The 15244-nt window shown below is 37.4% G+C and overlaps 1 protein-coding gene across 1 annotated transcript; it reads left to right on the top strand.

Annotated features, from left to right (window-relative positions):
* Positions 1-12346: 12346 nt before the first annotated feature.
* Positions 12347-13216, top strand: LOC110933311. The gene has a single exon (XM_022176540.1). It carries the CDS (start codon positions 12347-12349, stop codon positions 13214-13216), a length of 870 nt encoding a protein of 289 aa, XP_022032232.1.
* The last annotated feature ends 2028 nt before the right edge of the window (positions 13217-15244 follow it).

Genomic DNA, 15244 nt, shown 5'->3' with positions numbered 1-15244 from the left:
GAGAGTGAGTTGGCTACGTCATGTCATATCATCCATACATTTAATTCATGCATCATCATAATTCAATGGGGTCGAGTATACTACAATGGGCCGTTGTTTAATTAATACACGGATGCCGACCGACGTGGAGTCCTTGGCTACAAAGTGTCTTCTTGGAGAGAGACTAAGAGAGGGTGGGGAGATTCGTCGGAAATTTTGGCCCGGAAAATCCAATCCGACGTTTAACTTTTGTAGCATTCTTCCCACATAGATAGATATTCAGCTTTGAAAGTTAAATGCGCTTGAAAATATCTTAAATCAATTCCATCTTAAGGGGTAGGGGTGGTCATCACTCACTCACAACTTTCAATCAAGTTTCGTCATGTCATCAAGACTTTTTCCATCACTAGTGATAGATTTTAGTGGAAATGTCCATCACTCACCACACACTCATCTCCATTTAAAATAACTCACCACTCAAACATGAATAACGCGTGAAAAAAAAAAAAAAAACAACGCGTGATAAGATCCACGTGTTATACATGAGGCCTGCGGCGGTGTTTAGAATTCCATCACTCGTTATGAGGGCTTATTACGCACACACACACAACCGCCCCGGGTCCCCTTAGAGTGCTCTAATAATAACATAATAGGTTTATTAGTAATGACTTCACCACTACTTCCTTGACAAATATCTTCTTCAAAGCCTATCTATTTTATTTTTCAATGATATTTTTCAAAATAAAATTTTATTTAATTTTTCTCTAATAACTTGCATTTGTTATTTATTTTTTTTATGGATGGCGGAGTTTTATTCAAAATAGAACGTTTTATGTAAAGCAAAATATGGGTTAACATTATTTACCGGTACAGTGCCGTGATAAACCGGTGCCCAGCTAACAACATCGACACCATATTTATTTTTATTTTTATGGTTTTTGGTCTGGATATGAGTCGGTTTCAATCAGGTTGCCAATATACATGTACAAAATCTCCGCGGTATTGCAAGGACCAAACCCCTAGTTAATAGGGATGGCAACACAACCAAATACACGTTAAACACAAAACGAGTAATACATGCGCATATAAACTATGTAAAAGACCCAAAACACAAGCATGACACTCTCCAAGTTGTTGTCACAAAATATGCACTAATAAACTATATAAGAAAGATTCGGACGAGCGATTGTTTAATAACGCAAGGCCTTGACAAGTGACTGATGCAAAATGTTTTGTGAAAAACCATACTACTAGTAGAGAAAGTCCATTAGTGCAAGGGGAGTTGCTACATGTTTGGAATCTAGTATCCTGCTAACGTGTGATTGTCATGAGCATACTTGAATCTAGCATCCTACTCAAGTGAGATTGTCAGGAGCATACTTAGTTTGACTTGGGAAAGACCATTTTTGGGGTATGACCTCAAGAACCAAAACTAACCAAGATGTGCATGATCCTTAACTGTAAATTCCTTGTTTAGACGGAAGACGAAATTAGGAATGGTAATTTCATTGCTGTTTGTAAGATCAATATTGTCCACATAGACCATTGGATCTAAAATGCAAGATGCACGTTTAAATATAAATAATGGGCTATTCGTCCAACTACATGAGAGGCCATGATGAATAAGAATGATATTCAACCATTAAAACCAAGCACTTACGGCGTGTTCGAGGATCTATAAGGCCTTTTTATACGACACACATCATGAGGAAGTGATTATACACAATTGCTAACAAATGAATCTGGGTCCAACCCAAACGTGAACCATCTGACATCTAGTAACCCAACTTCCAAATTTCTTTAAGCCCCAATGAAGACTCCGAAGCCCAAACACAGTTGTAGTCAGATAATTCCATATAACCTCACCAAATCCAGGTTCAGTATGAAAAATACAAATAACAACAAGAAATAAATACATTAAATAACACATATATATATATATATATATATAGGAAAAGGATCATGTGAGAAGTGATAGGCTAGTTGAGAAACTTGAGAAGCATTCTGGACCACACATTTTTCTAAGCCTTTCGTAATATACACATATGTATAGTTTAAAATTGACTATATACATATGTGTATAACTCAATATACATATATGTATATAGTCAATTTTAAACTATACATATGTGTATATTACGAAAGGCTTAGAAAAATGTGTGGTCCAGAATGCTTCTCAAGTTTCTCATATAGGGTGGACTTCTCTTAGGATCCCTACCCTATATATATATATATATATATATATATATAGGGAGGGGCTCATGCGAGAACCACCCTTATTGTGAGAACCGCGAGAACCAATGTGAACGGATGGCAATTTTGTAAATAATAAAAAATAAATCTAAAAACCCGCTTCCCGCTTAAATGATACAGACCTCAACAATTGATTTAATTAGGATCGATAATACAATCTCATGTCCGAAAACTATCACAACCAACACACAACTCTCCCAATCAATCAATTTTCCCCAAAAATCTCATAAAAATTAGTTCGATAATCACTGACGCTCACAATTTCAGCCGTTCATCATCAATATTCGCCCTATGATCATTATCAATATTAGTCGTCGGCTCGAAATTAGGGCAAAAACAGTCATACCGAATCGATTTTAGGGCAAAAAACGGTCGTAATCAGCATAATCGGCGATGTTTATTGCACGAAGAGGGATATTACGAAGAACATAAGTCGTTGCATCGATTCACGAATTTGAAAGTTCATAGAGCCGATGTAAGTTCATACTATGTAAGTTTATACAAAGTTCTTATGTGCTTGTTCATGAAGTTGTTCATGTATTTTACAGCCGATGTAGGTTAATACGATTATGTGTTTGAGTTTGATTTGGAATGCACATGTGCATAATATTGTTCATGTAGATTATAGCCGATGTAAATATATTACAGCCAGTAGATTACAGCGCCAATGTAGGTTAATACAATTATGTGTTTGTGTTTGATTTGGAATGCACATGTGCATAATATAGGTTAATGCGATTATGTGTTTGTGTTTGATTTGGAATGCACATGTGCATAATTTTGTTCATGTAGATTACAGCCGATGTAAGTAGATTACAGCCGATGTAAGTTCATACGATCATGTGTTTGTGTTTGATTTGGAAATCACATGTACATAATGTGATAACTTATGATTTTGGTTCATATTTTGTTTGATTGGTATGCATAATGTGCATAACATTATAAATTATGTTTATAATTTGTATCCGACTTTGTTTTTTTGGGGTCACTTATGGGTATGCATATGTGCATAATGTGATAACATATGTTTATGTTGATAAATTATTTCATAGTTGTTTTTGTTCATGTAGATTACAGCCGATGTAAGTAGATGTAAGTAGATTACAGCCGATGTAAGTTCATACGATCATGTGTTTGTGTTTGATTTGGAAAGCACATGTACATAATGTGATAACTTATGATTTTGGTTCATATTTTTGTTTGATTGGTATGCATAATGTGCATAACATTATAAATTATGTTTATAATTTGTATCCGACTTTGTTTTTTTTGGGTCACTTATGGGTATGCATATGTGCATAATGTGATAACATATGTTTATGTTGATAAATTATTTCATAGTTGTTTGTATGCACATGTGCATAGTTGAAGTTGCATAGTTATAGTTATGCACGTGTGTTGGTTCATATATATTGTTGATAAGATATGTCATGGTTGTATGTATGCACATGTGCATATCTGAAGTTGCATGGTCATAGTTGTATAGATGCATATGCCCGATGTATAGCGGATTTTAGGAATGTATAATGGATTTTGTATATGTAGTTTGAACTAACATACTAACAAGGTAAAATAAATTAAAGTTGATGTACATTCTCATTGAATACAGTAAAATGGAAAAAAAACAAAGAAAGTTACGTTTGTCCTAAAGCCGAGAGATGAAATGTTGAAAAGAATGCCAGATGCAACAGAAGACGATCAGCGACTGTTAAGCAAAAAGGTTAGTAAGTGTTGAGAACTTACTGCTAATATTAGTATTGTTAATGATGCAATATGCGGTTATGCACATGTGCATTATCAGTTTTTTTTTTTCAAATGTTATAACTTGCTCAAACGCATTAGTTTTATGAATTCAATTAAACAATGGAAGATGATTATGCGACTTGCAATGGAAGATGATTACACGACAGTTAAACAAAGAGGTAAAAAATCGAATAAAGTAACTTTTGTTTTGTCTATTATTTTTTATCGAAGCAAACCTGTTGATAAGCTCAGTCATGTTAATGCACATGCATAGTTATGCACAAATGCATATTTTGCCAGATTATTTCAATTAGGTCAGTCATATGGATGAAAATGTGCAATTAGGCACATGTGCATAATTTGCCAGATTATGTTAATAAGATCATTCATGTTGTTGTACATGTGCATAGTTATGCACATGTGCATAGTTTGCCATAATTTTGCCAGAATATGTTAACAATGTAATTTATGTTGATGCATATGTGCATAGTGTATATAGTAATAATAATGTTAAAGTTAATGCACATATTCATTGAGATTGTATGTTTGTAAGTCATATGTTTTTTGTTTTGTTTATTATCGTAGATCGATAACGGAAAAAAAATCAAAGAAGATAACTTTCGTTTTGAAATCAAGGGATGAAGAGTCAAAAAAATGCCGGATGCAATGGAAGATGATTACGCAACGGTTAAACAAAGAGGTCAAAAAGATTGACTAATATTCGATGATGTAGTTGGGAGTTTATGCACATGTGCATCCTTTTATTACTTTCATGTTAAATTATATCATTTATGTAAACACATTAAATATATCCCATGTAGGTGCACAAGAAGAAAAAAAGCATAAAGAGGAGGACAAGTGAGCAAAATCACTATGAAAAAATTGAACAAGTAAACAAAATCCCTTTATACTATCTGACATATTGAGATGTATAAAGGGAGTGGTGAGAAGTTTGATTGCATATTCAACAAAGATAAAGAAATTCAAGACTTGCAACTTAAGAACATGAGAGTGAAGATAGCAACAAAAAACTGTCGTTATCAAAGGCGAATGATCATGTTCGTGAATATATGATGTATTATATTGTTTGGTAGAGGGGATGTTGGTACTACACATGTGCATAGTTTGAAATAACATACATATTGGTATTGTATAATGTATTACAGATGGTTATATTTGTTAATTTAGGATGTAATGTGTTGTTTGGTATAGTATATGTTGGTGGTGCATATGTGCAATAATGATTGTTGAACGGATTATGTGATTCTTATGATGAGGGTGTTATATTTACTTGTTGTAATTGTGTTAATGTTGGTAATGCACATGTGCATTAATAAAAAACAATAAACATATCGGTAATGCATGTGTATATTTTGAAATATTGTATTTTTGTTTATATCATATTACGTACGAGGTATCACATTACATATGTTGATGTATATGTAAGGAAAACAGATTACATGTAATTAAAAGATATACATGTATGCACGTGTGCATTGTTCGAAACAATAACCGTGTGTAATGAAATGGTAAACATGCATGCACATGTGCATTGGTCAAAACAACAACGATGTGGAGTGAAGCAGTAAACATGTATGCACATGTGCATTGCGTGAAACAGTAACCATGTCAATACAATGCAAACGATCATTATCATTTTATATAGAACACGAGCATTATCATTTTATATATAACGACATTGTTTTTGAACAGAACAAGATGCCATATATTCAAACCAGAACTTTAGCCAGGAACTAGAGAATTACCTTACAATGAACATATAAACTCCTAATTTTCCATTACATTTACACCACTACTAGAGAATTACGCTTACAATAAACATATAAACTCCTAATTTTCGATTACATTTACACCACTGGTGTACCACTCTTCAGTCACAAATTCTCCTTTTTTGGCTCTAATTCTCCATTTTGGCTATGACTTTCATCCACAACAGAGTACACTCCTTGACTTGTTCCAGTCTTCTAGCATTTGAAATCTGCACGACTTTGAATACCTTCTCATTTCTGCTTGACCATATGATCCATAATGTAGCCATCACTGTGCAGTTGATACCTTTTACTTCTTATAGAAATCTCCAGCTTACAGGAAAATCTTTTACTCCCAACCATGGTCCGACCATCCACCATAGCGTTTTCGACATCTAACACGTAATAAGAATGTGTTCAGCAGTTTCTTGCTCATATTTGCAAACCGGGCACAATGTGTTGTTGGTCTGAATTACCCCTTTTTCCCAGCTCCGTCTTTGTCGGTAACCTGCCTTCGACGCCTTTCCATGCTAACATATTGACTTTAGGTGTAGCCCAACCGTTCCATGTCATTACAAAGCCACTCGACAGGTCCCTGCTAGTGACACACAAATCCTCTCTAACGGTTTTAACATTAAAAGTCGACTTATTTTCATAGTGCCAACCCCACCCATCTTGACCCATCTTCATTCTGGTGTCTCTCAGCAGTGCCAAAAGCTGCATAAACTCCACCCATGCCTCCCCGGTTATTGGCTTGTTCTTCCATTGCCAATCCCACACAGTCACCTCCCCTATTCTTTTGTAGTTGTCCAGCACCCAAGACCATTTGTTTGATGCCATTCTGCACATAATTAGATAGCTTTCCATAAGGCACTTTTTCAGAATCCATAAATCAACGACATAGTCTAATTTTCAACATAATGCACATGTGCATATAATTTAACACAATATCATTTACAATCAACATAATGCACATGTGCATATAATTTAATACAACATCATTTACAGTAAGTATAATGCACATGTGCATATCATTTAATACAATATCTTTTACAAAGTATATACATCATTTACAGTCAACATAATACCTTTACTCACAAATCGAATGAATTGCAACTCTTGATGTTCTGTATTTGTAGGTGTATTGTGACAGTCAACTGTATTATCAGCAAATGGACGGACAATGTCAGCAACAATGTCCACATCAGATGTATGAGGAGGATTATCAGAGAATGTATGAGGATGAACATCAGATGTAAATGGTGATGTAGAGGATGTCGTAAACAGAGGATTATCAAAGAATGTATGAGGAGGAACATCAGATGTAAATGGTGATGTAGAGGATGCCGTAAACACTGTTTCCGGCTACCGCCGCCGTGAAATCCGCCGTAAACATCGTGCCAACTGCAACCACTGTGAAATACATGAACACCGACTACCATATGCGGTGAAGACCACCGTGCACGACTCTCGGCCACCGTGAAACCGCCGTGAATGCCTCTCAGCCGTGGTGACCATAAACTGGTGAAACTAATGAAACGCTAGAAAAGGAGACAACAGTGACATAAGGAAAAAGAAGGGACGCTGGAAAAAAAAGGAACACGTGTTTTTTTATATAAACATAATATGATTACAAAAATGCCATGTGTTCACACTGGTTCTCGCGGTTCTCGCAATAAATGGTGGTTCTCGCATGATCTTCTCCCTATATATATATATATATATATATATATATAGATAAAGTATAATGTACATCAGGGCTTAACCTACATTAACATACATGACAAAAAATATAACGTGCGTTATTATCATAGAACGTGCGTGATTATAGTCCCATGCGTGATTATGTGGTCCCATGCATGATTATGTGGTCCCATGTGTGATTATGTGGTCCCATGCGTGATTATACCCCAGATCCAATGGTTACCATTGTCTCCTACGTGATGTATGATAAGGCTTTTTGTATGTTAACCTTACTCTATATATATATATATATAGGGGACCGCTAAAATGAAAACCACCTCCAGTTGTAAGAACTGTGTAAGAACTGCGCGAACCACTTTCTTTATCAGCAGATAATTCAATCAGGGCTCTTGCATAGCTACTTCTACCCCAACTATCAATGCACATTGTAGTTGTATAAGAATCCAGATGCTTCGGTTCACCAATAGCAGTGGCAATCATGCTAAGCCCATCCTCGGTATAGGCAGCTAAAGGGACCTCATGGATTTTAACCCACACTTGAACTTTAGTTACCTCCTTCTTTTCCAGTTTCATCGAAGGTGACCATTCACTTAGAAAGATTGGTTGGGAACGGATTATCCAAGGGCCTTCCTTTAAAACATCCATCATTCCTTTCCGGTTCGCAAACTTAAAAAAGAAAAAGCCAGTAGCATTCATCATAGACTTTTCTAATCCAAACTTTTTCCAATTGTTACGCACAAAATACTCAACTACCGGAAACGCAATGCGATCTCCTAAAAAGTAACCAATCAGCGTGTTAGCTAGCTTATCCTGAACCACTCGAACCGACTCTTTCGGTAGAACAATATCACAATCAGCATGTTTCCCCGAGCAACTCAAAGACCGAAAGTTAACCTTTCTAATGTTCTGGTTCGTGACTGAATCTGCATAAGTCCTTGGCCTACTGGTGTTATCCTCCGTATTCAGCTTATTACCCACATACGTTCCTTCCGCATCCCCACGTTCATCATCCACAGGAGTAGTAACTTTCAACAATTCATCAATAACATTAATGAGTCTTGGTTCCTTCGGATCATTCTGAATAACCCCTCGTCTAGGCATTACCGGATTACCATCAGAGCTTATCGGCCTCCCCTCAAAACCCTTCCCAAGACTAACAGGAATTTGAGTTGAAGCCAGCTGCCGAACAAACACATCCCCATGCATCCTTTCTGAAAACGATTGGAACCCTAAATCTTCCAACCCACCATCACGCTTCTTATCCATGCAACAAAGCTAAAAGAAGACGGCAAGATCATGCAACGAAAAACGACCAGAAAAATCAGACGAACAACCCGTAGCGACAAAGCAACTAAAACCCTAATCGAAATAAAAAGAAAAAAGAACCCTAATTCCAACTTCAAAAGATTAGAAACCAGGATTGAAGTCTAGAACCTTACTCAGAAGGATCGACAACACCCCAATACCTAACCCAGATCGATCAAAATTAAGGTTAACGATGAAGAACTAGGGTTACTGGAAAAGTCGCCAAAATCGCCTAGGGTTTCCCATTTTTATCAAGGAGACGATGTATGTTGAGTATGAATGGTGCCCTCACAGGTGTTCGGGGTGTTGTGTGTTTGGGCATTCTGATGAGTTGTGTCCTAAGAAGCCAAGAAAACCGATGACCAATGTTAATCAAGATCAAGGTGGTAAACCTATTATGCAAGGAAGTCGGAAAGGTAAGGAAGTGGTTAGAGTGGACGCGGATGGATTTTCAGGGGTTCATACTAAGAAGGTTGCTAGGAAAGTTGGCGTTCAGATTAACAAACCAAAGCCTAAATTCGAGTATAGACCTGTTAACACCAAACGTACTGATGGAACGAGTTCCAAACCGCTGGGAGGTATTTATTCATCTCGTAACCCGTTTGAGCCTTTGAATGACAAAAGTATGGATAAAGGGGAGAGTAGTAACAGTGCTGGTGGGAATGTAGAGGACTCTGAAGAAGATGAGGAGGTGCTAGAGAATTATAATGAAACTGATGAATACCTCATGGAGGGCACGGAAAAGGTGGTTCGCAATAAAGGGGCAAGCACTCCTTCTACGCAAGTTTCCAATGGTTAGTCTTGCAGCTTGGAATGTTAGGGGGTTGAACCGCCCTCTTAAACAAAAGGAGGTTCGACAGGTAATGCATAGTAACAAGTTGAGTCTATGTGCTATTCTGGAATCGCATGTTGATATGGATAATTTAGGTAAGGTGTGTAGCTCTGTTTTTCGGAGGTGGGTTTGGACTTCGAATGGGTCTAGGTGCAACAAGGGGACTAGGATTATCACTGGTTGGGATCCAAATGTCTTTGATGTTATGGTTATTGCTCAAACGGATCAGGTTATGCATCTTCAGTTGATTTTTAAGAGTAACAAGAAGATTCTCTTCTGTTCGGTCATCTATGCAGCCAACTATTATGTTTCAAGGAGGGAATTATGGCATCAGCTTAATATGCATAAAGTGTTTGTTGGGGATAGGCCATGGGTCATTCTGGGGGACTTCAATTCAGCTCTTAATCTGGAAGATAAGTCCATGGGAGTTTCGCAAGTTTCCATTGGTATGAGGGAGTTTCAAGATTGTGTCGCTAACATAGAGATGTTTGATATTAATCGATCGGGGTTTCATTTTACATGGAACCAAAAGCCTAAAAAGGGTGTTGGCCTTCTAAAGAAAATTGACCGTGTCATGGGTAATACCCCTTTCGTGACTGCTTTTCCGAACTCGGTTGCGTTTTTTCAGCCGTATAGAATGTCGGATCATTGCCCTTCTTTGCTTAAAATTCCAGCCGATTGTGGAACTAGGCGTTTAATGTTTAAATTTGCTAATTTTTTAGTTCATAAATCAGGCTTTTTGGATATTGTGAAGGATGCTTGGGAGACGCATATTGATGGTGTTCATCAATTTCAGGTTGTTAAAAAACTGAAGTTGCTGAAACGCCCATTGAGGAATCTGATGTTTAGCCAGGGGAATTTACACAAAAAAGTTGAGGATTTGCGTGGAAAACTGGATCTTCTTCAATGGGAAATTGATGGTGACCCTTTGAATGCTGAGTTGAGATTGCAAGAATCTAAAATTAGTGAAGAGTTCCTTGAAGTTTCTTTGGACGAAGAACGGTTCTTAAGGCAAAAGTCCAAAGTTCATTGGTTGATGGCGGGAGATGCTAATACCAAATTTTTCCATGCTACCCTGAAGAGTAAGAATCATCTGAATAGGATTGACGTTGTAACGAATTCGGAGGGGGTGTTAATGGAGGGTGACGACGTTCAAAACACTTTTGTGCAACACTATGAGCATTTTCTTGGTTGTGAAGGTAATGTTCCGCTGTCCGTTAATCAAGATTTGTTTACAAAGAAACTGAATCAGCATGATGCTTCTCATATGGTGCGTACGGTCACGGACGAGGAAATTAGGAAGGCGATGTTTGCTATTGGGAATGATAAGGCCCCGGGGCCAGATGGGTATTCGGCTGCGTTTTTTAAAGGCGCGTGGCAGATTGTTGGGAATGATGTTATTCGGGCCATCAGGGATTTTTTTGACACGGGTAAGCTGCTTCGTGAAATCAATAATACTCTTATTGTTCTCATCCCCAAAAAGTCTACGCCTTTGCTGGTTACGGACTATCGCCCGATAGCGTGTTGTAATGTGTTGTACAAATGCATAAGTAAAATTGTGGCTGATCGTATTAAAGGTGTTCTCAATGGAATTGTTAGTATAAATCAGTCAGCATTTGTCCCGGGCCGTAAAATTTCTGATAATATCCTCTTAACGCAAGAGCTTCTGCACAATTATCATAGAGATTATGGTCCCCCGCGTTGTGCATTCAAAGTGGATATTCAGAAAGCGTATGATACCGTTGATTGGCGTTTCCTCAAGGATGTCCTCATTGGGTTTGGGTTTAATAGCAAAATGGTTGAATGGATTATGATTTGTGTGGAGACAACATCATATTCTATTTGTGTCAACGGGGATGTTCATGGTTACTTTAGAGGCAAGCGTGGTTTAAGGCAGGGCGATCCGTTATCCCCGTACTTGTTCACGATGGTCATGGAGGTATTGACATGTATTCTGCAACACAATGCTTCTCGGGACTTATCGTTCAAGTTCCATAATCGATGTGAAAAACAACGGATTATTAACCTGTGCTTTGCAGATGATCTTTTTCTCTTTGCTCGTGGGGATGTGAGGTCAGCTTCTTGTATTATGAGATCTTTAACCTCATTCACCAACATGTCTGGTTTAGTCCCTAGCATTCAGAAAAGTACAGCTTTTTTCTGCAATGTGACAACTCAGGCCAAAAGCTCTATTTTGGATATTTTGCCTTTTGAGGAGGGATCTCTCCCGGTCAGGTATTTGGGGGTGCCGTTAATTACTTCTCGGCTCTTGTTTAAAGATTGCAGTGTGCTGTTGGAGAAACTTGAGAGTCGGATCATGAATTGGCGGAACAAATTTTTATCCTTTGCTGGTAGATTGCAACTTATTTCATCGGTTCTTTCGGCCATGCATGTTTATTGGTCATCTGTTTTTATATTGCCGGCCAGAATTATCAAGGAATTAGAAGCCAAAATGCGAAATTTTCTTTGGTCTCAGGAGAGCACTTTCCATAGGGGTAAGGCTAAAGTCTCTTGGAAATTTGTTTGTGTTCCAAAGTATGAGGGCGGGTTGGGTTTACGTAGGCTCGAAGACTTTAATAAAGCTCTTATGGTGTCCCATATCTGGAGCATTCTGACTAAGCGGGAGTCTTTGTGGGTAAGCTGGATTTATTCGTATAGACTTAAAGACCGAAGCTTTTGGGCATGCAAAGAGGTTGCTAATTGTAGTTGGAGCTGGAGGAAATTACTCCAACTTCGGCCTATGGTTAGAAATCATATATAGATGAAAGTGGGCGATGGTAGTAGAGTTTCAGCTTGGTATGATATATGGAATGACGTGGGTCCTTTATCGAGTTTTTTGACTCCAAGAACTATCTCTAATGCGGGGTTTCGTTTGGATGCTAAAGTTAAAGATATTCATGAGAACGGTTCTTGGATCTGGCCGACCGCTTGGAGGGATACTTATCCAGTTTTAATTCAACTGGACCATTTCACGCTTAATCCAGATATGAGGGACGAGATGTATTGGAAAGATGGGAGTGAACTTCTTCAGTATTCTTCCTCAAATGTATGTCACTCGATTCGGGTTAGAGAGCCGGATGTCAATTGGGTCAAAATCGTTTGGTTTCATCAGTGTATCCCTAAACACGCGTTCCTTATGTGGTTAATCGTTCGACGTAAGCTGCTGACCCAGGATATAATTCTTCAATGGGATTCATCTAGACGGAAGAACATGAACATGATGTGCTGTGTGCTGTGTTTCGCGCACATTGATTCTCATAATCATTTGTTTTTTGAGTGCAAGTATTCATCACATGTATGGGATAATGTTCGTCACAAGGCGGGTATGAGTGACGTCAAGGCCAGTTGGGGCGATATTATGGATTGGCTGCTAGTCCGAGTTCGTTCAAAGACAGCGGCCACATTTGTTAGCAAGTTGCTTGTTGCTACGGTTGCTTATTTTATTTGGCAGGAACGAAATGCTAGGCTTTTCAGGAACCAAACGAGACCTCCGGATACCATTTGTGGCTTAATTGTGGAAACGATGCGATTCAAGCTTATGGGAGTTAAGTTCAAGGATTGCGTGAGGACTAGGAGGTTGCTTGAAGATTGGGGAATTGGGGGAGCTAATGTCATCGATGATGGAGGCTAATTTTGATTATCGTTTTATGCTTGTCTAGATGTTAGTCTAGTGGTGTTTTTGTTTTGCCTTTGGTTTGTTTGGTTTGGTGTTTTGGTTTACATTCATGGGGCATGTCTCATGTTTGAACTAGTGAAGGTTTTGCTTCACTACTTGTTTTAATTTTTGTGACTATATAAAATCACCGGGGTAACCTTTTACCCAAAAAAAGAACCACTTTCTAGCCATTAGATCAAGATGATGGATGGATGAGATTAAAAGTATTTAAAAATAATATAAAATAGTTTTTGTCTTATTATGTCTTTAATATTTTAACTGAAAAGGGTATTTAAGTAAAATTACTTTTTTTTGTCTTTTTATATATATTATATTTAAGTGATTTTTTGTCCTATTCTAATTACTTTTTATTACTTTTATTTTTTAAACATAATTTCTTTATTAAAAACATTTTTAAATTCAGATTTTTTTTAAAAGATTTTTATACTTTTTACAATTTAAGTTTTACGTTAAACTTTTTACGTTTTACGTTTTTTTTACGCGCCGTTTTAACGCCGTTTTTTACGCATCGTTTTTCAAGCGTCGTTTATTACGCGCCGTTTTTTTAAGACGTCATTTTTTCTAAATCTGCGTTTTTTTAACGCGTCGTTTTACCGAAGTTTTTTAACGCGCCGTTTTTCCGAAGTTTTTTAACGCGCCGTTTTCTCAAGCGCCGTTTTTTTTAAAACGCGTCGTTTCTCCATGTTTTTTAACGCGCCGATTTTTTACACCCCGTCTTAAACGCGCCGTTTTTTTCACTTTTTTTGACGCGCCGCTTTTGTACACTTTTTACGTTTTACGTTAAAAATTTTAAACTTTTTACGTTTTACGTAAAAGTTTTTACGTTTTACGTTAAAATTTTTACGTTTTACGTTAAACTTTTTACGTTTTACGTTTTACGTAAAACTTTTTACGTTTTACGTTTTACGTTAAAAAGTTTAAGTTTTACGTTAAAAAGTTTACGTTTTACGTTTTACGTTAAAAAGTTTACGTTTTACGTTTTAAAAACTTTACGTTTTACGGTTTACGTTTTACGTTTATATGTTTTACGCCAAAAAAAATACAGGTTAAAAAAAACTTTTGACGCTTTACGTTTTACGTTTTACGTTAAACTTTTTTCGTTTTAAGTTAAAAAGTTTACGGTTTAACTTTTTTTTCACAAAAAACTTTTTTACGCAAAACGAAAGCACCCAGAAATCGGAAACTCGGTATGTGTCTCAGATAGATTATTATCATCATCGACTGGGGGAAAAAATAAAAAGCCAACAACAACAAAACAAGGTGTATCTCGAAAAAAACAGGGTTTGGCTCAGATTTCCCGATAATCAAAAGGCTGCAAAGTGGGGTTGCAGGTTCAAAAACTTACCCTCCACCATCCTTGCCGCGCCATCGTCATAATAATATGCGTTTTTTTTCATCACCGCCACAAATCTAAAACCACACTTCAATCGACCACCAGCACCACGGGGCACCACCGGCACCGTGCGGGCACCACCGGCACCAACGCGCGGGCACCACGGGGCAGCACCGGCACCCGAAAACAACAGTTTCTCTAAAATCAATTGAACAAAATTCCTTTTTTATGTTCATTCTTTTTTTATCTTTAATTAACTTAACCAAAGACATAAAAAAATTATATTCATATTTTCAGCCGATTCCCCCCTCAAGGAAAGGCAAAATCTTAATTCCATTGTTGTTGAGAACATTAATGTCACTGGATCTTCTCCGACCACCGGTCAAATAATGCATTATTTCAGCATTCGAGGACATTAATAAACATAAGATACAGGCGTGCATAAAAGAAGATTTGCAAGTATTATCAATTAATTAACAAAGAGGCAAAGCAAGCAGCAATTAACACACCAGCAATAAAAGATGAAGCATTTTTTCACCTCACTGAAAAAGACAACGGAATCTCTCTGTGCTCTTAGCACACCAGAAATCAACCGATTGCGGTGGCCACCACTGTCACACCCCGACCACGTGGAACAACCAGACGTGGCG

This window comes from Helianthus annuus, chromosome 11 (genome assembly GCF_002127325.2).
Source record: "Helianthus annuus cultivar XRQ/B chromosome 11, HanXRQr2.0-SUNRISE, whole genome shotgun sequence".
NCBI classification, from domain to species: domain Eukaryota; kingdom Viridiplantae; phylum Streptophyta; class Magnoliopsida; order Asterales; family Asteraceae; genus Helianthus; species Helianthus annuus.
The sequence above is the reverse complement of the archived record's forward strand: the minus strand, read 5'-3'. Positions and strand labels throughout refer to the sequence as shown.